This window comes from Abramis brama (assembly GCF_963993115.1).
Source record: "Abramis brama genome assembly, chromosome: 8".
In the NCBI taxonomy this organism is placed as follows: domain Eukaryota; kingdom Metazoa; phylum Chordata; class Actinopteri; order Cypriniformes; family Leuciscidae; genus Abramis; species Abramis brama.
In genome coordinates this window covers 22,347,890-22,372,346 of record NC_139970.1, presented here as the reverse complement: position 1 = coordinate 22,372,346, position 24,457 = coordinate 22,347,890, and the positions used below count along the sequence as shown (strand labels likewise).

Here is a 24,457-nt window from a genome sequence, read left to right as displayed (position 1 = left end):
ATCAGCGCATGTGGAAAAATTGGCGTTGGATGCTGGAGAGAGACGTTCGTTCCACTTCACGCTGGGCATCATGACAATGAATTTATTCACATGATGAGTACAGTCTGACGGAGTGAAAAGGTACAGTGTGTCAGCAACTAATTATTCATCTGTCGCTAAAACGTTACTAGAATCGAGGGCCTTGACTGATCTGACAGCAACTGTGAAGCAGCATGTTCAGATTTAGAATCAAATGACATTCAATGTGAAATTCTGACTGGCCATCTCAAAAAACATGAGGGAAAAAAATCCGAGCGTTGGTTGTAAGCTGTGCCTTCCGTCTCAGTCAGAGAGCGTTTGCTTTCAAACCACCCTCTAAATACAAATTCTTTCTTGGTAAATGCTTAAATATTAATAGGGTTCTGCATGGGAAAGATGCTAGAGCTAGAGAATGAATCTAGTTTATAGTTCCATTTTCTGTGCACGCTGCCAAAGTGATCAAAGGATTTTTTTTATTATTTTTTTTTACAGCCACTTTGAAATAGAGTCCGCAATCTCGAGTTTAAAACTGAACCAATGGCAGTACTGCAAACCCAAACACAGAAAACACAACCACAAGCCAGATCCTAAAGGTCAGTAATTGCAGTTTTAGACACAATTCATTGAGTTACACACAGCGATGGATGGCTTTGTTCAGAAATGCTATCAAAAATGTGGACACATGTTGACAGCAACAACACGAGCAAAGATTTCGTTTTGTGGGGGTTGTTGTTATACCGCGCGTTATAGAAATGGTTTTGAGATCTAAGCGCACAGGAATTCCCCATCTACTCCCCTGAGTCCTGCGCAACAGGGGCTAGAACAGCAACATTCTCTCTTAATCTGATCTCATTTTGCTTTATGGATTTTTTTTCTTATCCTCTCTGATGCTTACATTAGTGAGCGCTGCTCTTGTGTGAGCTGAGGCTATATCATGATTGGGTTTTTACAAGAAGCTCCAAGCCATTTGAATCTGGCTTGTAATAGGTTTTTTTATGACCATCCTCTCCTTCTCTCTGTCAGATTTTGTGCGTGTGTGTGTGTGTGTGTGTGTGTGTGTGTGTGTGTGTGTTTATAGCTTATCTAATTATGTGTCAGGTCTGGGCCTAGAACAATATTATATCATTACCCCCCTCCACTTAACATTTTGCTAAGGCCACATTGAATAATAAAGCAGTGGTAAGATGTTCAAAACTCAAAGCGTCAATCAGCAAGATGCCAAAAAAGCCATCGGGCATCACAATCACAACACAACACAATTAATCTCCACCATGTCACAATTCATAAGTCAGTGTGTTATTTTTTATGTTGAAAAGATGCGTCTGCTGAGTTGGAGACATGCCCTCCCCACTTTTTTCAATGACTGATAAATCTAATACAGAGGAAGCATCTCCATTTGTCGAGCGGGAGTTTTCATTTCAATTCATTCGCGTGTTTTACATTGAGTGGCACTGGAAATGTTTTTAATGTTTCGCTGAGTGGTTGCAGTCGTTATCAGAAAAGCAAACAGAAGGAAATAGCGACAATATGTTCTCACACAGTTCCCTGTTTATTACTTGTCAATGGCTCTCTACATGTATGAAATGACAAAACCAATTTGGTAACAAATGCATTCCCACAATTGTTTCCCATCCATAATTTGACATGCAGACATACAACTGTTTTTATCCAATATAGGCTCATTGAAAAAACGTGCCTGTACCCTTGTTTTGAGAACTCCAGCGTTTTTTGTTTTTTTTTGCTCAAATGAACAATTTATGGCAGTAAAACTCCAGCAACTTGTATTCCTTTTCGCAGATATTATGATTACAGGAGCAGATTATCAATTGAACAATACTTATTTTTACACCATTCCCTACTACACTATGTATACATGATATAATAGTATGACCTCAAAACACTTAGTGCATGATTTGTAAACTAATAGATTTTGTAATTTGCATAAGATAACCAACTCCACATGTTTGACTTTTCTGACATAGTAAACTTGTCCTGTGAAACACAAGTCACAAGAACAGATCTCAAGGACTTATGACTTATGTATTTATTTATAATTTGTTTTTGTAAACACTATCGGTTAGATTTGGGTAAGGTTTATTGTGTAAGGTACTTTATTTTTAAACGCGATAAAGCATTAACCTTTTAGCACCACTCACCAGACATTTCACTTCCAAGCTGCTGTGAAACATAAAACAACCAACGTAATAAAACATGGCCAGATTCACGTTCATATGTTTCGGATAAAACTGGACGTGCTTTTAGCACCACTCTCTGGACATTTCACTTTGAATGTGTCATGAAACTTGCAAAAAGCAATGTAATATCATTTTGCACAAATGTTGCCACAGGTTTTTTTTTTTTTTTTTTTTCAATGAGCCTGGGTGTTTTTAAAATATGGTTGTTTACATTTCAGTTTCACTTAATGAGCAAATACTCTACTACAAACTTTAAAAATATTTATCAAAATAGTTCTGTGCATAATGTAATTAATATTCATTAATATTACTCATGAATATTAATTATATTAATTAATATTCATAAGCCTAATTAATAGATTTAGGCAATTTTGTGATTTAACAAGTATGTCTGTAACCCCCACCCCACCCAATGGATCATTACATTTTAAAGTCGTTTGGATATAATCTTGAATCTTTCCATGTCGTACACTAACCCTAAATGCATGAATGTTTATCCAATCATTATTACTTATTCGGGTCTTTAGCGACCCGGATCTATATCTAACATGGATGGATCTCGACCTGTCGTGATAATATAAAACTCTTACGATATTTTAATAACAATTAAAAAGGAATAAAATAAAGCATTTTTGTTACCTTTTGGAGCTTGGAAGAGTTCAGCGTGAACACGTTTTATACCTTCATCACTGTCCTCGTCGGAGCTCATTTCCCAGTACATTCAGCATCTGGCTCATATTTGCGATCTCAGACATATTCTCAAAACCATCATCTTCAAAATCAATATTTTGAACGCAGACAGCTTCTTCACCAGATCCACCATTAAGTTAGCCTGACGTCGTCATACTCAGATTCTAGTCAGAATGTGAGTCTGATACTGCTCCATTGAGCTTTGATTATGGGGCGTGTTTCAACCGAACCAGGAAAGAAAATGCCTCTGCACTCAATTGGATAGACCTACAACCAATCAGAGCAACGGAGTAAGTGACGTATGTTCTTCATTCATGTTTCCGATCGACAAATGCCTTGATCGCGGTTCTCTGTTCCTCTTTTAAAATTAATGCGCTGTCGATATCTTCTATAACAGACGCGATGGTGGAATCTACACATGTTTCATAAACAAAGTTCAGGAGGAGCACATTCAAATAATCAATCCAATCAACCGTCTACGGTCTACACTATCAGCATGAGAGGAAGCATATATTTATTCACTCTGTCAACTCACCTAACATTCCTTGACAGTTTTCAGCATCCCTCCACTCACTCTCGGCTTGTTCTTCCACAGCCAGGAATACGGGGGGAGTACTTTGGGTTCGGGCCGAATACCGAGCCCGAAGCCTCTCCTCGGACAGCACGCCAAATATGCATTTATTCTATCTGACTTGTAAGCGTGAACTCGTGAAATCTCAATTCTCCAGCGGCAGTCATTTGAATTCAACCCAAGCGCTCGTTGATGACGTGGATGATTATGTGACCGTTGCTCATCTGTCCATCGTCGTATAAAGCCCGCCCTGACAATTTGATTGGTCCGAACTATTTTTGTTTGGGCATAATAGCTCCTCAACGGATCGAGTCCAGACCGAACTTCCCGACCTAAACATCTTGTGGGCGGGGCTAAGTTCGGCTGGCATCCAGGCTACCATTAAGTGACAGTGACACTAAAATTTTATTGTGTTCAGTACTTGCTCTGCAGTAAATCGCTGACCCATTTCAAGTTTTGCTGATGATACTTCCTATTCTTTTGTTTCCTGCCTGCGGAAACTATGAGTGAAACGTCACTTCATCATTGTGTATCAGACACTACCACCTTGTGGAATAAAGGTGAATTGCACTTATTCAGGCATCAGTCATTAAAGATTCAATTGTTGTTGTGCAGAAAAATATATACTTACACTGCTAGTTAGTGTTGTCACATAGTTACACACACCCTTTACAACTTTTTACATAAAAATTAAAGGGAAAACAGGTATTATTTTATAATTGTATTATTTTTTCTTGTTATATTGTTTATAATGAATTGATTGAGGAATACTGAGAAGGTTGATGTCTAAATTTAAAAAATGAATGAGGAGGATGGTAGTGAATGATGTCTCAGTTCTGAGGTTTGCATTTAAGGGTTAAAGATTGAAGGTGAACAAACATCTCGTCAAGGTATAATGATGTCAGGTGACTTCAATAGATGGTGGAGCAATGTGTTCATCCCAGGGCTGTGATTGTGCTCCTGTATCACTTCTGTAATGAGGATCTTCTATTAATGTAAATGAAAGTAATAATTCTCAAGAGGCCTTACATTATAGAAGGCTAATTTATAGTACAAATGTTAAGAGTTGCTTAGGCACAATGTGAAGGATCGCAACAGCAATATGATAAATAATTGTTCAGTAAATAAATGTGTTTATAACAACAACAACAATCTAAATTCTTCTGCAAGTACCTCTGTAATTTATTGGTCTACTGTAGGCCATTTATATAGTTTCCAAGCAACTTAATAAAAGATAGAATAACTTGATAATTAATAGAAACTGATGTATGATCACAGGTGTTCATATCTGCTAATTTACAAGGAGCGTGGCTTATCCAATCAAAATGTAAAATCGGAACATTTATATTTAAATAGGCTATTTCAAGGTGCACAAAGATTATTTTCTTATTAAAAAGGTTAACAGATAATGAATTGAAGAGTGCTTTTTTATTTTAAAAAAGATGCTTGTGATATGAAAAATGTGATTGATTGCCTTCATCAGTGACTATATGTATAGTCAGAACCCATGGCTACTTTTGAATGATTTTCAATAGAGAAAGATGTTTTTTGCTTTCAGATTGTGCAGTTAGAGGCAAACAGGTTAACTAGAAAAACCAACACAACATAAACAAAAAGAATCACTAAGCACACCTTTACTTTTGTGAATTCTTTTTAATGCATTTCAAAAATAATTGTTTACACATCTGCATGTTTACTTGTGTAATATTCTTATAAGATTATCCTTAGCTTGTGCAGGTGGTTAAGCGTAATTTAGTTGTTCCTCTTAGCTTGTTTCCACACTGACTGATAATGACTTCTTGCCTCCATCCCTGAGCGTCTACATTCCTCTCTCTCAATCCCTCTGCACTCAAACTCTGCTCATCTGTAACCACATTCTCTCCCATCCACACCCCCCAATTAAGGGTCTCTGTAACAGACCCTCTAGAGTACGAGACGTGGAGGCATAAACAATAACTAGCCACACCCGGACACAGAGAAATGCACACACATATGCAAACGGCCTGTGAAGCAACCCACACACGGTCATGCAACAGATATTCCAATGCAGCAAAAAAAAGGGGAAAAGACTCCATTATGAGCCTCGAACAGCATGAAGCACATTCACAAGAGTGAGGAAAGATTAAATGCTGGAGGACTGAGCACTAAAAATATACTAATGCCTCTGTAACTAACCTACTCTGCTCCGTTGCAAGTCAGCAGGGACCGCATTACAAGCGCCGTCATTCTAAAAAGGATAGCAATCAAAAGATCTCTGAATGCGAGGTTGCCATAGCAGAGAGAGGGAGTGTATTTCTGTCTTGTGATGTGGCACAGAGGATCAGAGTGAATACTTCAGTTCTAGCATATTTAATATGGTCATAGTCACTCTGCCCTGCCTCTACAGAGACAGACTACAAAGATCCAGCAATGTATGGATGTAACAGAATCTGAGCTGCAGATAAAGAGATAGCTGATTGAAAGGGAGAGGAGAGAGTGGCTGTTGTTGGCCCAGATAGCAGCAAAACAACAGAGATAATTGGATAAAAGCGAGTTTTGCTAGGGTTACCGTATCTAATCTGTCCAGGACTGCCAGTGTGACGGTGGCGTGGGATGTTCCCTAAAGCCTTTTCTGTGAGATAGAGGCACTCTAATTCACTGTACTGTGAACTTGCCACAGCTTGCTCGACAAGAATGTGCGACATTTGAAGAGAGAGTGAGAATCTGACAAGAAGAAAAAAAAGAAAAAGAAAAAAAAAACAATGAGTAAAGGGACCAACACTCTATTAATTGGCAGTTTTACTCTGTACAGCAATGGCACTGTTCAGATTGCATCATAAAATACATTTAAATTTGTTTTTTAATAACTTCATTCTAAGAAACAATGCAAGAAAAATGCATTTAGCTAAAATTTTGAACCTGGCAGGTTCTGGTTTTTACATAAACAGACATGCAGTAATGCTGGATGATTTTGGGGGAAATCTAATTGCGATAGCTGTTGATAAAAACAGATGGAGCAAAAACACATCCAGGGATTTTGAACTGTACTTGGCCAGATGTGAACTTTTCAATTGGAACAGTACTTGGGCAGCGACTGATGACGTTTCACAAGTCCACAAGAACACAGACAAGAACTCATATTGAGAAAAGGCTATTGTTTTGGAAGTTGTGATGTTTGAAGTGGAATCATCACCAACTTTATGTTAACCTGACACTAGCAGTCCTTTCACAAACTTGTCCATGCTTAGTGCAGAACCAAGCATCATTAATATATGTTTTTATACGGCTCCCTGCAAAACTTAATTCTGATCTTTAAATCACTGCCTTTAGCGGTCTGTTATTGCACAAAAACAACCATTACAACTGACTTGGAAATGGGTACTCCGAGTCATCTTGAGGTAATAAAATATGTCACAAATTTCACAGTATTTCATGTTACTCAGTCGTTATGCATTTGGTACACAGAAAGACAAAAGCCAGTTTGATTTCATCACTGGAATTGTAAAGTCAGCACTAAACTCAAGCACTAAACTCAAAACTGCATGAAATGCACCAAGCGTGTCACAAAATGCATTTCGTCCATCAAATGTGAATCATCATGTATGAAATGCTCGTTCTGTGGAGGGCATATGCATTTTGTTAAAAAAAGAGGTTATCACAAAATAAATAATCAAAATACATAATCAAAAAACAGAATGAACATTTCATGGACAACACATTTTGTGAAATGAATAATGAAATGCAATGTACAAAAAAATCCTTGGGAATTATTTAATAATTTACAAAACTTTTGTAAACAAACTGTGTATGCCCTCCACATAATTAAAATGTTGTTGATGTATGCAAACATTCCGTCTTCCTATGTACGTAATGCATAAAAAACCCCTTTGAATTTCATAATTCATTCAGTCCGCAAAATTAGTCAGATCACATTAGGCGTATCATATATACTGTTTGTAGATTCTTTTAGTCCAATTAATTTTTTAACATTGAGCTCTGCAAACTGCTCATATGCCTACAGCCTGCTTCATCCACACAGTGAGGCATACTGGGACACAGCTGAAATGAGATGATAAAGCACCATGACTGGGCCACACGCTGAGGGTGTCTCCTGCCTTCTGGAGCTGCACCGTACCACCCAGTGCGGTTGAGCCTATAGAAATCTGTCATCCCTCTGTTGAGCCGACAGAGGGTCACATTTCAACATGTACAACATTCCTCATTTATAAAGTAATGAGAAATGAATAAGTAAATTAATGAATGTACCTTGATGCAGCAAGAAAGTCAATCTTGACATTGGATTTGTAAGACCTGACAGAAAGGCAACCACCAGTGTGGGTGAACAATGGAGCAAAGGTCAAACAAGGTGATTTTTAATGGAAAGCCAGTCTGCAAGGAGACAATATGCCAATCTGGTGCTAGTTGTGGCAAAATGAATTCCCATCACAAAAGAAATCAATACTCATTTTAGCCTTCTTCCTCTTACACAGTCATTTGTCTTTTGAACAGAATCCTGTCACTTTTTCTTTCTGTCAGTAAATTATTCACACTTATTCGGTGGATCTTAAATTCCCAAGGTGCCTGAACAGGCATCTAGCTCCTACGAGTCCAGTTTAATCAGTATATATTGTGTATTTTTCGCTCTGTACTACCAGACAGAAGAAAAGGTGCTAGTATTGTGCCCAGGAGAATCTATCAACTGGAGGAGGATTGCTTTTCCCCTTCACGTATGAGGAAGTATATAATACGCATTATTTAGATACAGGACAGTGGATGTGAAATGAAAGGAGTGAATTGATAGGTTTCAGACTCCACGCTGGATCTTGGGAAACCCATTTCTCTTCTATATCAGACCTTCAACTGACACTAGCTGAACAACAGCTGCAGATATTGCACTCTGCAATTTTATTTCACTACATGTCTGATCGAGGGGTTGGCAGCAAACAAGACGCCCGCCAAGAAAGGGCATTTCTGTCTCCCTGTGGGTGTCTGCCTGAAAATAACCTCAAAAAGAGTGATAGGAGATACTTGTATACAAATATTTCATCGGTCATCTGAATAGTAAAATAATTAGTTCAGAGAAAAGAGAATTGTCATCATTTACTCACTCTCATGTTGTTCCAAACCATCTGGTTTTCTTTCTACAGTGGAACGCAAAAGAGGAAATTCTCTATAACATACTGGTTGCTCTTTTTCATGCAGTAACAATGAATGGGGATTCTGGGGACTATACAATAGCAATGAATGAGGACAGTAAAAAAAAAAGACAGAAAAGCACCATAAAAGTAGCATGAAGGATGTCCATATGTGTGCTATGCGAAGGCTGAAATTAAAGTAATTATTTTGAGACAATCTTCCACTTTAGTGGTTGTTTCACTGCTATGACCGGATTGCACTGCTATTGATCACTGAGTTAACAAACCATTCAGACCAGTTTTGTGAATTGGATCAGTCAATTCATTGAAAAGATCTGACTCAAAAGACATTTTTCAAGGTGAACTCAGGTATGTCAAGATTCTCTATGAATAATGGCTGCTGGACTTCAATCACTTAGTTTACTTAAACCGACTACAAGCTTGCATTCAAATCCCCCAACACAATCTCATGGTAATCAGTATGTTTTTTACATTTTGGAGAACTGTTGAAAATTATGACCCGTTTATGTTATATTTAGGGATGGACCCTCATGTTTTGTCATTATCATTTCATAAATTGTATGTCTTTGTACAAATCACTTTGTAGGAATTCATACAAAATCACCACTTGTAAAATAGTTACCTTTTCCCGTGAGATCTGGTTTGAGCTGCCTCCATCCAATCAACAACCAATATATTGAACCAAGCCCTTCCCCACATTATTTTCATTATCAATGTACGTCACAATATGGAAGAAAAGAATCTGTCACTACTTCCGTTACATTGCATCTTTAAGGGACCACATGGCCAATATATTCTTCATACACTTTTCCAACGACATAAGGGTGAGCAAATAATGACAGAATAATCATAAATTGGTGAACTAGTCAGTAGAACCCATTGGTTTAATGGTTTTGCGCTGTTCTCCACTTAGGATTCAAGACTCTACCTTCAGAGAATCAGGCGGTTGTTATTGAGTAGCCCTCTTAATCAGTCATCAGCCAAGTGTCTTTCCCTCTTAAATGAGAGCACAAATGCCACCAATTTCCGCAGAGAAAAATAACTGTGGTTGCAAATGTCACAAGACCCAAAATCAACAGTAATAAGCTCTTTGATCAATAATAGATCACGCTGTCAGGTACAAACACGTTCTGCATTAATTAGCAGCACGCGTGGCGGAGGCTGACTCAGGTTCACGTGCTGCATCCCTGGCCTCGGAAACAGATCCGATAGGCCTGATGGAAATGAGGGCTTTGATTAGCCTATGACATCTGAGAGGAGAAAGACATTAAGTTGGAGGCCATCTATCTGGGATCAGCAGCGTGAGAGAATTGCCTCCGAACTGCTGATGTGCACAGGGTGTGATCATATCATGAAAAAACAGTAGAAAGATTGACAGAGAAGCCATTTGATGGCAAACAGATGATTTACCACAGGTAAAGGACAGATAAGTCAATAATATGATACGTGATCCTGTATTCACCTTAGCCCTATAATGTAGCTACGTATACCTTACTCTCCCTATATACAACCCAGGGATTAATGATTAGATGCATATTAATTGTAACTTGTTTTGTCAATGAACATGAATTTTGATGGTAATTTAGATTCTTCTAGATCAGGTTTTGACTACACTGTGGGGACATTTTGTATGAATAGTAAGAATAGTAAAACCTGAAATCACTAACATTATGGGGCAGCCAATGGTCCCCATGAGGAAAATGGCTCAATAAACGTACTAAATAATGTCTTAATGAAAATCTAAAAATGTAGGCAGGTTTCTATGAAGTCCCGAACATGATAGAAAAAGAATGTGTGTGTGCAATCTTGCGTGTGTGTGTGTGTGTGTGTGTGTGTGTCTACCTAACCTCAGGTTGCCCCAGGAGGAATATCGCTGTTATAAAGTACATTGATATGATAAAAGCATCTACTGAATGACAGTTTGCATTTAATTTCTTACTAAATATAAATCTTGAAAGCACTTAAAAGGGAAGTGAATGGATTTAAATGCAGAAGCTTATAATTTAATGAAGCACTAACATTAATTCTTCTGTTTAATCATTAAAACGGTCGTTACAGGGTTTTAGATGTTATGTTGTCATGGCAACAAGTTGAAGATTTAAATATAACAAAAAAAAAAATTGTTAATGACGGAAAAATGTGTTAACAGGTATATTGTTTACATTACTTGTGGCTATACTAATCAAAGAGTGAGCAACATGTAACAGTAAAAGTAAGTCAAGTCAAGTCAAGTCAAGTTTATATAGCGCTTTTCACAATACAGATTGTATCAAAGCAGCTTCACAGTATTAAATTAAAATAATACATCAATGCTTGTTTCTAGTGGAAAATGTCCGCGTTTGGTAATGCTGATCAATAGTATTGTTGATTGATTAATTAAATTAAATATCCCAAATATCCCCAACTGAGCAAGCCAAAGGCAACAGTGGTAAGTGTAAGTGCCTCACTGTAAACCAAATGTTTGTTTTATTAAAAAAAGGAGGTACAAGTTGAAATTATTTTTTGTTGTAATCAAATGCTACAAGTGCAGTAAATTATATCTTGTTGCAAACCCAGAATATTCATTTAACAAAAATAAATAAATAAATAAATAAAAAGCAAACTAAATTTAAAAACAATTAATTAATTTAATCAAAAGCACATTAACAGAAGAATTCCTGGAGTATCAGATAAAAAAAAAAAAAAAAAAAAAAAAAAAAAACACTAAATAAAGAAATTAGTTGCCAGGATTGTGAAGCATTAAAGATTCAAACTAAAATGTCACTTCACATTTCAATTCAGGAGCACGCATTGTCATAATACCACAACCTGTTCAACAGTCCCTTTTATTACCCCAGCTCTATTTTTATGTGCGTGGGTTTTAAGTCAGTTCATAGCCTCAATGCCTCTGTTTATTACTACTGCTCTTCAAAGATGAATTGCATTAGCGACGAGCGCACTCAGCCCAATACAATAACCAAGCACTACCTGGACAGGCGCCAGAACAGTTCTAACATTAGCTCCACATAGCATATGTCAGAGTCGGTGCGTGATCGGCTCTCCGAGCCCATGATTGGGGCAATCCAGAATGGCAAATCAAATCTGCTTTTACAGGGGACGGCTGTAAGTGCTAGAGAAACACTGACCACACATTAATTATTAAACACAGAGATATCAGGCTTATAAATGTACACTGCAGATACACCTCTACGGCGGCAAGGGGATGCTATCTGAACCTCACAAATAGGGCCCTTAAGTGCCCCTGAACCTGAGATAAATTTGTGCAATCGAAGAGCTTGTACACACCGCACAGCAAGATACTGAAAGATTGCACGTCTCCATTAAACTGCAGCAACTTGTGCTCAGGTTATTTTAAGGCAAACAATCGAGGCTGGATATGAGCAAGCAATGTGAGGGCGAACATCGCCCCACTTTGTGGTAACAGCTGAAGTCATTGTGCCATTTAAAGCAAGACCACGGGAGCAGAGTGTTCAGGCGAACGCGCCAATATTTACAAAAGCATTGTGCAAGCACAATGGCCGACACAATGCCTCTGGACCGCAATGAAGAGGTGAAAATCCTTTCAAAGCTCCCAAGTCAATAATTGTTTGCCTAATAATATAGATAAAACAACGTTTTGTTGCCTTTTGTTTGCAAAAACGACCCTTTCGTCTCGCTAGGGTCCGTTGTTGACTACCATAGTGCAGGGAATCATGCCTCTGGCAGCGATGTAGAATCCCAATACATGTTCCCTCTGTCACGCATTTCAAAAAGAAGCTTAATTAGTCTTCCAGCTTTTAAGATGCTCTGGCTAATGAATTTCATTAAAGAAGAAAGTGGCCTGATATCTGGGCACCACTCTGACAGATGAGAGGAGGGGAGTGGGTGGAAAGGGAGGCTAGCTGCGTGGGTAGTCCAACAAAGATACAGCCTCCAGCAAAGACTTTATAAAACACACAAAGATGCCCTGCAAAGCTACTCATTATGTAGACAATGACAGCCATCATACTGCTGGGAACGTACGTTCTCCTGCATCCCAGCAGTCTTCTTTTAATGAAGCGGGTGTGGGATAACTGGGAAGAAAGTCTTAGGGGTCGCAGAAATGCTTTTACCTTCTGCGAGTCTGAGCTCTCTGCTGATACTGCGAGAACATAAGCCAACTCCTGGCACCTGCCCAGGCCCTGAGCCGAACCCGACCCCTCCCCTGGGTCCTAGCCTACCCCCTCCCCTCCATGTAATTTTAGTCCACCACTCTACAAACAAACCAGAGCTTTTGAGCAGAGCCACTACACAGATAAACACTGCAGCAAGGAAACTAAAACAATGTATTAAATGTATCCCATAACATCTCAAGGTGGACTGCACTTTCAAACCCAGCACTGCGGTAAAACACTCAACTCATGAGAGGGATACTGAGCGCTGCAAAACTCAAGAATGCATTTTAAATCAGTTTTGAATATGTATTAAAGGGATAGTTCACCTAAAAATGAAAATGATGTCATAATTTTCTTACTCTCATGTTGTTCCAAACCTCCATGACTTTATGTCTTCTGTGAAACAACAAAATAAGATATTTTATCATACACACAATGAAAGTTAGTGGGGTTTGACCATTTCAAGACCCCAAAAGGGCTTATATTCCACTTATATTCCAAGCCTTCCGAATGCTCACAGCAGTATGCTCCTTTTGTTTCATGAACAGTTTGAAATGTAAGCCTCTCAAATCAAATCAAAACATTGATTATGTCAAATGTAATGTAGTCTGTGTATTCATGCATTGATCAATGTTTTCATTTAACTACAGATTTCATCAAAAAGATCTTCGTGTTCTGAAAATGAAAGAAAGTTTTACGGGTTTGGAAAGATATAAGGGTGAGTAATCAATGACATATTTAAAAAAAAATTGGGTGTCCAAAAAAACTATAAAAACTATCCCTTAAGGGTTCACATTACTAATCTAAGGTTCTAATATACACAATTTAAAGACAGATATTGTACAATTTGTCCTTTGCAGTGACAAGCTGCTGTACCCCCAAAGGTATAATTCTTGCACATTTTGTTCTATCAGACCTAATTTTATGTTACCTTCATGTCCTTTTTTTGAGCTTGACATTTTTGGACCTCTGACTTTCATAATGCGGTAAAAAGGCAGCTGAAACATTTGCATTTGGAACAAAACAAGGTTGAGTAAATGATGAGCTATCCAATCATTATTATTATTATCGATGTTGAAAACAGTTGTGCTTCTTAATGATTTCGTGGAAATCACAATGCATTTTTTTTTCAGGATTCTTTGATGAATGAAAAGCAATCTGAAGGTGGTCTACTCTTGCAAACCCAGCACTGCGGTGAAGCAGTCAATTCATGAGCTGGATATTGAGAGTTGCAGCACCTAAAAACGCATTTTAAATCAGTACTGAATATGTATTAAGGTGAAAGAGGCTGTAGGTATAGAAACAGGGTCAAATTCGCCATTCATCCAGAATAGAAGAGGAAATGGGAAGTTATAAAGGAGATCATGTTTTCACACAGGTGAAAACATTCTAATAAAGAGCATAAGTGTTTGAAATGACATTTACGCTCTCAACTGCAGCACCACACACACAGAAACCCAGCACGCAGAAATCGAAACACAGATTCACACACACACACACACAGGGACAGGCTCCATAAAACTGTCTCTTTGAGCTCTGCTGCTTTAATTTACACAGCCCGCACCAACTCTATCTCTCTTCACGCTGACCATGCACATTCCCCGGGATCCTTCCACTGCCATTACCGCCGCTGTTGTTTCAAGCAGAGATTAAATGAGAGGCCAGAGGAAGATAAATTCTGAGGATCTGCTAGGCTGCCAGACCAAAAAAAATCAATGCCTTTTCTATGGGCGAATTCTAATGAAGGTACAGAGGAACTAGCCTTACAAATCACCGGCAGGTTTAGAGCATTTGAAGCTCTATGTGATCTTCAGAACCCTTTGTGTAAAGCTAAAGAAAGAACTAATTGAGGGTGTTACGCAAAATAAAGAAGCCTCTCACTCTAATGTGTCAAGCGGGCACTTTTAAGGCATCTGTTTGTCAGTCAGATGCGCTGTTTGCATTAGGTGAATAACGTATGTCAACTCAAGATGCTGAATTAATGGCCAGAGCTGAAACATGCAAGGGTTTGTTTTTGTCATCAGTCTCTTCTGGCACAGTGAGCCTCTCACTCACAAATACAGCTCTTCTATCTTATTTTTTGGCTCTCAGATACATATATCTTCAGATGTAAAGCCTCGCTTGTATGTGTGATATTGATTATTGGACCGGTGCAGGCAGCATTGTCTAAAAGAAAAGCTTGAAAAGAAAGTTTAGATTGAGATTGGTGATGTCATTAGAAAGGAGAGTTTACAGGGGTCATTCAAAGGTTGCTTTGGGACTAGAATGCCATCAAGAGGGAGAGGGGGATTATGGGATAGCATGCACACACACACACACACACACACACACACACACACACACACACACCATCCTTTGGTCAGCCTCAGAGGCTGAGAGAGATCCTGCAGAATTTAAGTGTCCCAAATCAGAGACCTTTCAACTGTGTTTGATGCAGCGTGTGCCTCTGCGGTGTGAAATATGCACATATGAAAACATTATCTTTCAAACTGTCTCTCAACCTGCGTGATATTATAAAAAAGGGCCTATACACTATACTAGCTGAACTTTTCAACCAGATTTCAAATGCTATGGAGTTTATGGCTGAAACCTTGTCATAGCACAGCACAATTGTTTGTAAAACTTTCATCTCACCAAGCACACAGCAAGGCAAGCCGTCTCACACCAGAGCTCAGGGGCAGAAGTCGTGAAATTGCAGTGATCGTGTGCACGTGCAATTTATGAAGTGAAAAAGACACAGCCGTTAAATGCATGACAGGCACTGATGCATTTGAATCCCAGGGTCGCAAGTCAACCGGTTTTCTGAACCGAACCTCAACAAGGATCGCTTTGTTATCTGCTTAGGTGTTTATTAAAGCTTTGAAACAGGGGTTTAAATGTCAATAATCGCCATGGCTACCACATGAAAGGCCATGAAATGCTCCCTCACAGACTGAGAAGACGTAATTATGGGGAAGAGATCTGAAATGATCTAACCAGCGGATTTCAAATTTTATTAAATATTATAACTTAATAAGGCACGCATTTGTCCAAAAGCTTGGGGTCAGTTAGATATTTTTATTTGTTTCATTAATAATTTTATTCAGTATATAGGATGCATTAAACTGATCAAAACTAAATTTTTACCTACCTTTTTTTAAATTGTTATTTTTTTTTTACTTTTGAACTTTCTGAAATCACGGTTTCCATAAAAATATTAAGCAGCACAACTGTTTTCAACATTGATGAAATAAATGTTTATTGAGCAGCAAATCAGCATATTAGAATGAAGGATCTTGTGACACTGAATACTGGAGAAATAGCTGCTGAAAAAAAATTATAAAGTCATTTCAAAAGTGATTTCAATAGGCTACCTCTTTGAACACTAACGCTACTATCTGCATTCGATTCAAAACAACACTACCCAAATCGGACAGGCCAAAGCTGAAATGTTTGGTAACGTGAGTTTTTTTTTTGTTTTTTTTCTGACGTCTCATGATCTTTAAACACACGGCAGACCTCCATCAATTAGCTCACATTCTGATCATTAGAAACTGATCACGAGCAGAGCTCAGTCTAGCAAACCCGTGAGAGGTTTTAAATGCGTTTGGAACACAAACACATTGACGTGCACATATATACACATGAGAAATAAGAAAACAAGGCCAAGAAACACACACGCACACACATTTTGAAATTGTAGTCAGAAAAATAAAATCAGCATTTTGTAGTGAATTTGTAGTTCATGGTGATAAGGTTATGATGGATCTATTTCCTACAGTTATTTTGTACACTTAAACATAAATCAGTCTGCTATCAAGCTCAAGTGCTAGTGTCTGACCCTGACTCTGTCTCCTGGATCTAAATGATTGCAGATTAAGAAGTGGCTGGCAGGAGACAGCACAGGCTCTGCCGCCCCAGTCTGACTCCATTTTGCCCAGAGACGAAGGTGACGACACTTGAATAATTAACAACCACAAATAGAGACTTTAAGCCGCTCTCTCTCTCTCTCTCTCTCTCTGGAGTAGAAGAAAATAGAACATTGAGATAGAAAAGCCACTCTTAGAAACACCGGCGTACTTTCAAGGTGCAAAGATCAGTGTTATACTTTTAGTTTATTCAAATTTCATTATGTATTCAGTTTTCAGTCTCAGTATTTTTTTTATAAGGATGTTAATTGTGTTAGATTCCTAATATAGCACCCTTTTGCAATGATGCATACTACACTATAACAGAAACCGCACTATAAAAAAATGCAACCCGAGTTTAAGGTAAAAGTTTTACTCACCCAAATGTACAACAAAAGCACTCCATGCTACTTGCTGACAATGAAATGTGCTATAAATGTGCCACTGCTACATTTTACAGTAAATTAACTACCATCGCTCTGGCATTCTCTGGGACATTTATGATTCAGCAACATGGACCGGACTCACTCAGATTTTGTGTCCATCTCAGATGCCCCTTACTCGATAACAACTAGTCACTGGATTTGCCACATTTTGCGCAGTTCATGGCACTGAATCATTGAGGTTTCTCAATCATCTGCAGCATTATCTGCTGTAGACTCTTATGTCTGGTATGTGCTTATTTAATATTGTGTTGTCTTCCATTTATGCATAATGTTTACACACACTGCCATTCAAAGCTTTTGGTTAATACATTATTTCGATAGTTCATTTTAGACATTCTCCTGATGTTAGAGTAAAAAAAAAAGTTAAAATAAATGCTGCTCTTTTGAAGAAAATAAATAAATAAAATAAATAAAATGTATGTTTCCAGAAAATATTGAAACAGCATTCATGTTACAGTCTAACAACCATTGATTTGTGTACACAGTATCTCAGACTTCACACAGATCAGAAATCTCACTGAATTAAATATAATGTCAAATTAGGTAAGTATGAAAATAATTATAAAATATGATTTTAGTATTTTACTTAGTCATTTACATGTACGTCTAAATATCTCATTATTATTATAAATACAATAAAATCAAGCTATAAATTCCATGAATTATAGATGCTGTCCATAAATGAATAACATACGTTTTGGTTTCTCTCCTTAATGTAAAAATAATGTATGTGTGCCAGAACCACACGAATAGTAATGAATAGTAATGAGATCAGGTTGGATTTAGAAAGAAAGTGAAAAAAGAGAATGTTACAAGGCAGAGTGAGAAAGAGAGAGAATGAAAGAGCAGGATGAGAGCAGAGCAGAAGTTAATTGACTTGAGTCAAAGACAAAGGGCCTAGTATTCAGAACTCTAATAATATCATTGCTTGCTGAAGTATCTGAATACGAGACAGATAAAAGGAGAGATAGAGAGAGGTAGGAGATTCAGTGAACACATACACACTTAACTCAGAGCTCATCAGAAATACTGTGGTCACCTGGAGGACTCCTCTCTGCACCTCTTTCCCTGTATCCCTATCTGTACTCAATCTCAAACACGGCCCAATGGCAGTCGTTTCCCCGTGATCGGCTCCGGTAAAGTTTAAGGCAGTGAAGCTCAATAAGATCAGGGTCTGTCGCTGTGATACTCAGTGTTTGCAAGCTTGCTCAGTGTGCAGCACTTTTTTTTTTTTTGGAAAAGGAGGAAAAGGAGCGCTTCACTTCTATCAAGCATCAAATCAAGTGAGACGAGGCAGCTGGGATGCTCTGCATTATAATATCACTCAAAGGAATGGGGAACATTAAAAGGCTCTCAGCACTCATATCGCGGTGAGTGGCTATGAGCAATGATGGGGACTCGTTCAATTACTGGCACAACCACAGGGCTCCTTTCCAGAGCTGCACCTGTATCTTCCCATACCTCCTGCATTTATTTATTATTATTTCACTCTGCATCTGTATTATTTAGCATTAACACAAAAGCATAAGGTGTGATAAAGGGATAGTTTACACACAAAAAAAAGTTCTGTCATTTTTATGCACCTTCATGTCATGTTTTCTATTTGGAAGTATTTTAAAATTGGATCTATTCCTGTGACGAGAACCCTGAACTTCCAGCAGCTATTATTTCAGTGACAAATGATCTTTCAGAAATCAATCAATGCTGATTTGTTGCTCAAGAAACATATCATATTATGATTACTCTTGAAAACAGTTGTGCTGATTAATATACTGTTGTGGAAACCATGATACATTTTATCAGGATTCTTTGAATAGATAGTTTAAAATAAATCATTATTACACCTTTATAACATTATAAATGTATTTACTGTCAATTTTGATCAATGTAATGTATCCCAAATGCATACAAAAAAGAAAAAGAAATCTTTCTGAAGCTTGGTTACTACAAAATGTATTTGAATGGAAAACAGCTGCATACATATTCCTCAAAATTTCTTCTTTTGCATTCCACTGGGAAAAATAAAAAACAGCATGCAGGTTTGGATAAACATATGAGTAAATAATGCCAAAGTTTTCACTTCTGGGTGAACAATTCCTTTAAGACTCGTATGCTTTCAGGGTCAGAGTGGCAATGATATGGCAGAAAACGTCCCTCAGGAGGCAGAAACTGCAAGGAAGCCTCACTATATGCTGCCCTTCAGTTGTACAAGGCCAGAGCTCAGGGCTGGCTGGGTATTTTTACTCCACTGCTTACGAGTGCAAAACCCTTCCGACACGTAGAAAACTGCCTTGCAAAGTTCAAGCGATTATATTGAGACGAGCGCTTCGGAGAAGGAGATCGGTCTCACCGAGTTAGCCGCTTATTCTACATTGCAACAGCGGGTAAATTATAGACCTTGTGGCCAGCGACTTAAATATTTATGAGGGTAAGATGACAACAATGACGGCATCGAATCGCCACGAACGTTTCATCTCCAAACATCAGGTGAGCCGAATACAGAAAGGAGAAAGGGTAAAGCTGCCATGGTACTGTGTAATTGTGCTATTATACCTCAGCAGCAAGCCTACAGTCAAACCCCGCTGTGCCTTTGTGCCTTCTAAGTACACAGTTTATTCAATGGGGTATTTTCTGTGAATCAGTGTGAAAATGGGTTCACCGTCAGTAAAAAACATGGGATTAGCACTTTTATAAGGGCCCCTGGAATCTGCACCATGCCTCTTTTGTGCAGAGAGGAGGAGAACAACACAACCAGGGCAAGAGATTTGATTTGTCACAGTGAATACCTCCAAAAAACACACAAAGAAACAAACACCGTGTCTGCGGGGTTCAGAGAGAATGATCCCATTGTTATAAAGTTAACAGCACTGTGAAATGAAATTGATGCAGCACTAGAAGGCAAAGCGCCACGTTCAGGGTATTTAAATGAACCTGGCGTTTATGAGTAACAGAAGGCCATGAATGGAGTGAATTTTAATCAGCCGAGTGCGAGCGTGCCACACATTTGTCTCGGGCGTGCGTAAAGTTAACTACATCTGTCTGCATTCAGCAGTGATGACAAGCCTTGGGTTCTCCCCGTCTGTAAATAATGCATGGTGCGATATCTAAACGCTAGTTTCTCTCTCACACCTGGATGGGGCCGAGCGGTAAAACGCGGCGAAAGGTTGCAGAGGCTAATCGCCCGCACTACTACATTAATTACCCCGCAGCAGAGCTTGTGCGCGGGGCCTGGTCACGGCTAGAGCTGGATTTCTGCCGTAATTCTCAATTAGGAAGGAACTCAGAGAGCATCCGCACACACATACACATTGTCCTCCCACAATGCAAATTGTCGGGCCAGCTTTCCCAGCAGGGAAAGACAAAGGGTAAGAGGAACATAATAACATTTTGCCCTTTTTCATTCCCTCTCCTTCCTCTGTTTTAGTCTATTTCTCCGGCGCTCTCTGCGATTAAGCTATCTGCTGCTGCCTCAGCTCTTGGACACAGGCAGTGGTGATTAGGGCTTCACATACTTTTGTGCTTTGGATGGTGGCATGAAGATAACAAGCCACAGGATCATGGTACACTACAAAAAGCATAATACATGGGACAAAAAAGGAATATGAGAGCGACAAAGGAATTTTAATTCCATGCATATCACGTTAGCAACATCCAATCTACACAATCGCCCAGATCCCTTGCGTAATCAGCACTAGAGCTGATTATAACACCTGTTCATTCCGCCATGCATCTGCCAATAGAGGCACTGTGACAATACATACCGTATAGATATTCAGCATAAGGATCATTTCCCAGAGCAGAGTGGTGTCTAAAAGCGGCATCACTGAGTGGAAATGGATGCTCACATCACAGCTCAGCGGGGAGATGGGCTGACTTAGCAGCGACTGTGAGGAAATCAATACGAGCGTTGAAATAACGCCGTTGATATGCATATTCATGGGAGCTAAAGCAAGGGGCAAAATTCCACTCAGGCGCTTGTGTCTGACTTTATAAGTGTCCACTGACATGGCACAGCTCCAAACAGGTACTCATTCAGTTTAACATCAGGAAGATGTTTTTACTGCCTTGTCGCATCTGGACTAAACAAAACAAAAAGCGAAGCAAAACAAAGCTAAATAAAATAAAGTCATTTAAGAAATGATAGACATATATACAATAGAAAGTACTTTGCTTCTCTTCCAAAAATAAACATAATATATCATTTTAAGTTTCAATGCAATTTTCAAATCTCTTTTCCACTAAGGTAGAAGATTGTAAGAGTCAAAGTTCCTGTTACGGGTCATTCGATAGAGATACGCACAACTTATTTTGTTTTGTTTCTTCTCTCAAAATTATTGTTTGAACCCAGCCCTGTGATGCGCTGAGAAAGCCGGGAGAGCAATACTACTAATTACAGAGATGGATTTCATAGCGCATAAGTCCACAGTACCATAAGAGTGACTATGGGAACACTCACACTCTCGCAGTTATTTCATTCTTATCCTTCCTCCTCTCCTTTCCTCTGCGTCTGAGCCACGCTGAACAAATGTTCTACAGCACAAAGCTTTTCTTCTGGACTAAAATATCACTGCACCAGGAAAGAGAGCCAGATGGCACTGCACCAGCACTGGGATAAGCACAGCTTTCTTAGTCTGCCTTTCATACCCATACATCTGAGAGTGTGTGTGCACAAGTATATGAGATTTACAGCTGCTCTATGCAGCAGAGGGAGTAATGAACGAAATTTACTGTGTTACAGAGCGGTGGCAGTGATGCACACAATGCTCCACCGTAATTTTGAATTCACTGACACCAGGTTCTCCCCGCAACAGAGTGGGAGATGTGTCAAATCTGATAATTGCATTGAGATCGAGCCGAAAACGGCCAGCCAAACCATCATTCTACTTTCTGTCCGTGCTTGAGAAACAATCTGTTGCTGCATTCACAGTTACGCCACCCAAATGTTCCCTCAGCATTACCCTTTCAGCTGGAGGCGGGAGGCAGATGAGCAGGATTGGCGCTTGATCCCGAGCCAAGAGCTTCAATATTTCATCTCCAATCATTTTTGATTCTTTTGAAAGGAGGAGGCTGCTGTCAAGAAATCTCTGTTCCCCCCAACTGACAGAGATGACACGGAAAGGCTTGAGAAGGAAGCAGTGAAAGAGAGTATGAAATTTCACTTCCACATTTAAAAGCTTTGAAATATGCTTCCATTCAGGAGCCAAGCGCATTAATTAAATTACACTGTACGGCTGCATCATGCATCGTATTACTTTGTGTTTATAATCCCGCTTAACTTGCCAGCAAACTGAAAAACAATATTCAGACTGCTCTTAGAGTAATTATGAAAAATAATATTTTACTAACACTGATTTTGTTTTAAAATTCCCCTTTGTGCTGTCCTAGATATATGGCGGGTTTATAGCAGAGAGTTTGTGTGGAAAGAGGCAGTTTTGTGGGAGCACAAACAGGAGGATTATTTTGAGGGCAAGGCCAGAAAAGTACGGTTAGACTAAATCCCAGGCCATGACTGTGAGTAGAGATTAATTTGATCCCTATCCATCTGTTAGGAATTTAGTTATTGGCACAGGCTAGAGCAGCATTCCATTTCTCCATCTGCAACTTTCCTCGTAAACAGGAAGTACTGAAAATAAAGTCATTTCACAACACTTTTCCAGAAGGTTAATTCCTTGAGCAACTTCATTTTATGTTCCTGTTACAGTTTAATTACTTTTGGAATGCTTATAATCTATCATTATAACTTCAATTTGATCCCTCCACACTGAAAAATGGTAACATCTCAAGTCAAAAACCTTATTTAATATCACTGAATCAACCTAAATTCATTCATTCATACCAACAAAGCAAATGTTTATGGGTTAAATCAGGTAGAAATAGCTTGTTAAGGTAACACTTGCATGCTACCCCTTTTTATAGTGTACTTGTACAGATTTTCACTATAATAATAACAGTATTATTACAATACTAATTAATTAATTAGAGTCAAATGTATAACATGTAAAGTGTGTACAGACACAGTACAGAAAAGTTTCTAGAAGCAAGATTACTGGCTTCAAAAGCGATGCAAACAATTCCTAAGCACATGATCAAACACACATTCGTACGGGAGACGTGGTAGTTACCAAGTTTTTGTTGCCATTCTTGCTGAGGGGACCTCGGAAAACTCCCTTGATGTTTCGAAAGTGTCCATTGCTGAGGTGTGTGGAGCTGATGACAATATAGTAACACGCCATGGGGGACCCGAAGCTGCCATGCACAGAGTCCAGCCAAAGAGAGAGAGAAATAAGTCCACCCAACAAGCCTTTTCTTTTGTTTCTCTGTTTCAGATGAAAGGCACAAGCTCACTTTCCCTCAGTCAGGAACGGAGCGAGCAGGTTCCCTCATCCTCTCAGATCCTCAGACATCAGTCATTTCAGCTCGGTCTGTTACAGTCACTTTGGGGGATTTATCTGGTGTGCCTCTGCTTCTTATAGTAGCCTCCAGCAAATGCGTTATCCCGTTCTCTCCTCTTCTGTACAGCGGCAACGAGAGTAAAGCAGAGCTGCTAACTCGTTCTTTCCTCTTCCTCAGTCTCGGCTCTCTGCGCTGGGCTGAAGTGTGTCTGGGTTGAGTCTCCTGCTCGATGCGCAAGTGATACGCGCTAGTGAGAGAGCTCCGCTGGGTCTGGCAAAGGAAAGCATGGTGTTATAGCGCACCGTGCGTTGCCGGTCCAATGAACGGGGCCAATGGCGAACAAGCCTCTGGTCTGATGGTGAGGACTGGGATGAGAATTGCATCTGTCACATAATGCTTTTCCAGATCCACTGAGTCAGCCTCTACTCTCCAGCCAACCAGGATTCAGCATCTTTTTCCTCTCACACCCCCTCTCTCTCCCTCATTAGTCTCTCTCTCTCTCTCTCTCTCTCTCTCTCTCTCTCTCTCTCTCTCTCTCTCTCTCTCTCTCTCTCTCTCTCGTGAGTGCGTTCTTTCTCAGGAAGGAGCTGAGGCAGCAGTCAGGAGCAGGTAAAGGAAGGCTGAGGCGCTGAGAGAGATGCTTTGGTATGTGTTACATCCACTATCATCCATCTTTTACCATGTTAATGTATGTGAGAGCTGCTATACAAAGATTTAAATGTTCTACGAACACAGATACCTGGAAATCAAAAATCCCAGGTGGTGAAGTTTGCACAAGTTGGGTATTTCCCAATGAGGAACTGTGGAAATCCATAATGCCATTGCTATAATCAAAATTTGCATGCTGATATGATGTAACTGAAGACTCATGACTTCTTTATGAAGAAAATTGCATTATAGATGCTAACTGAAGAAAGATCAAACAGCAATTTTTAACTCGTTTTATTTTAATGAAGAGTGGAAAAAACAAGCTTCAAAACAGTGTGCCG

At 39.1% G+C, this 24,457-nt stretch overlaps 1 protein-coding gene across 1 annotated transcript in view; it reads right to left on the bottom strand.

Moving 5' to 3' along the window:
• The window catches only part of znf804a (zinc finger protein 804A), a 51,653-nt gene extending 27,830 nt beyond the window's left edge, over positions 1–23,823 (bottom strand). Inside the window, exon 1 of the mRNA XM_084122666.1 lies at positions 23,198–23,823. Coding sequence (XP_083978792.1) covers positions 23,198–23,308 — 111 coding nt within the window. The 5' untranslated portion in view covers positions 23,309–23,823. The remainder of the gene's footprint in view (positions 1–23,197) is intronic.
• Positions 23,824–24,457: the final 634 nt, after the last annotated feature.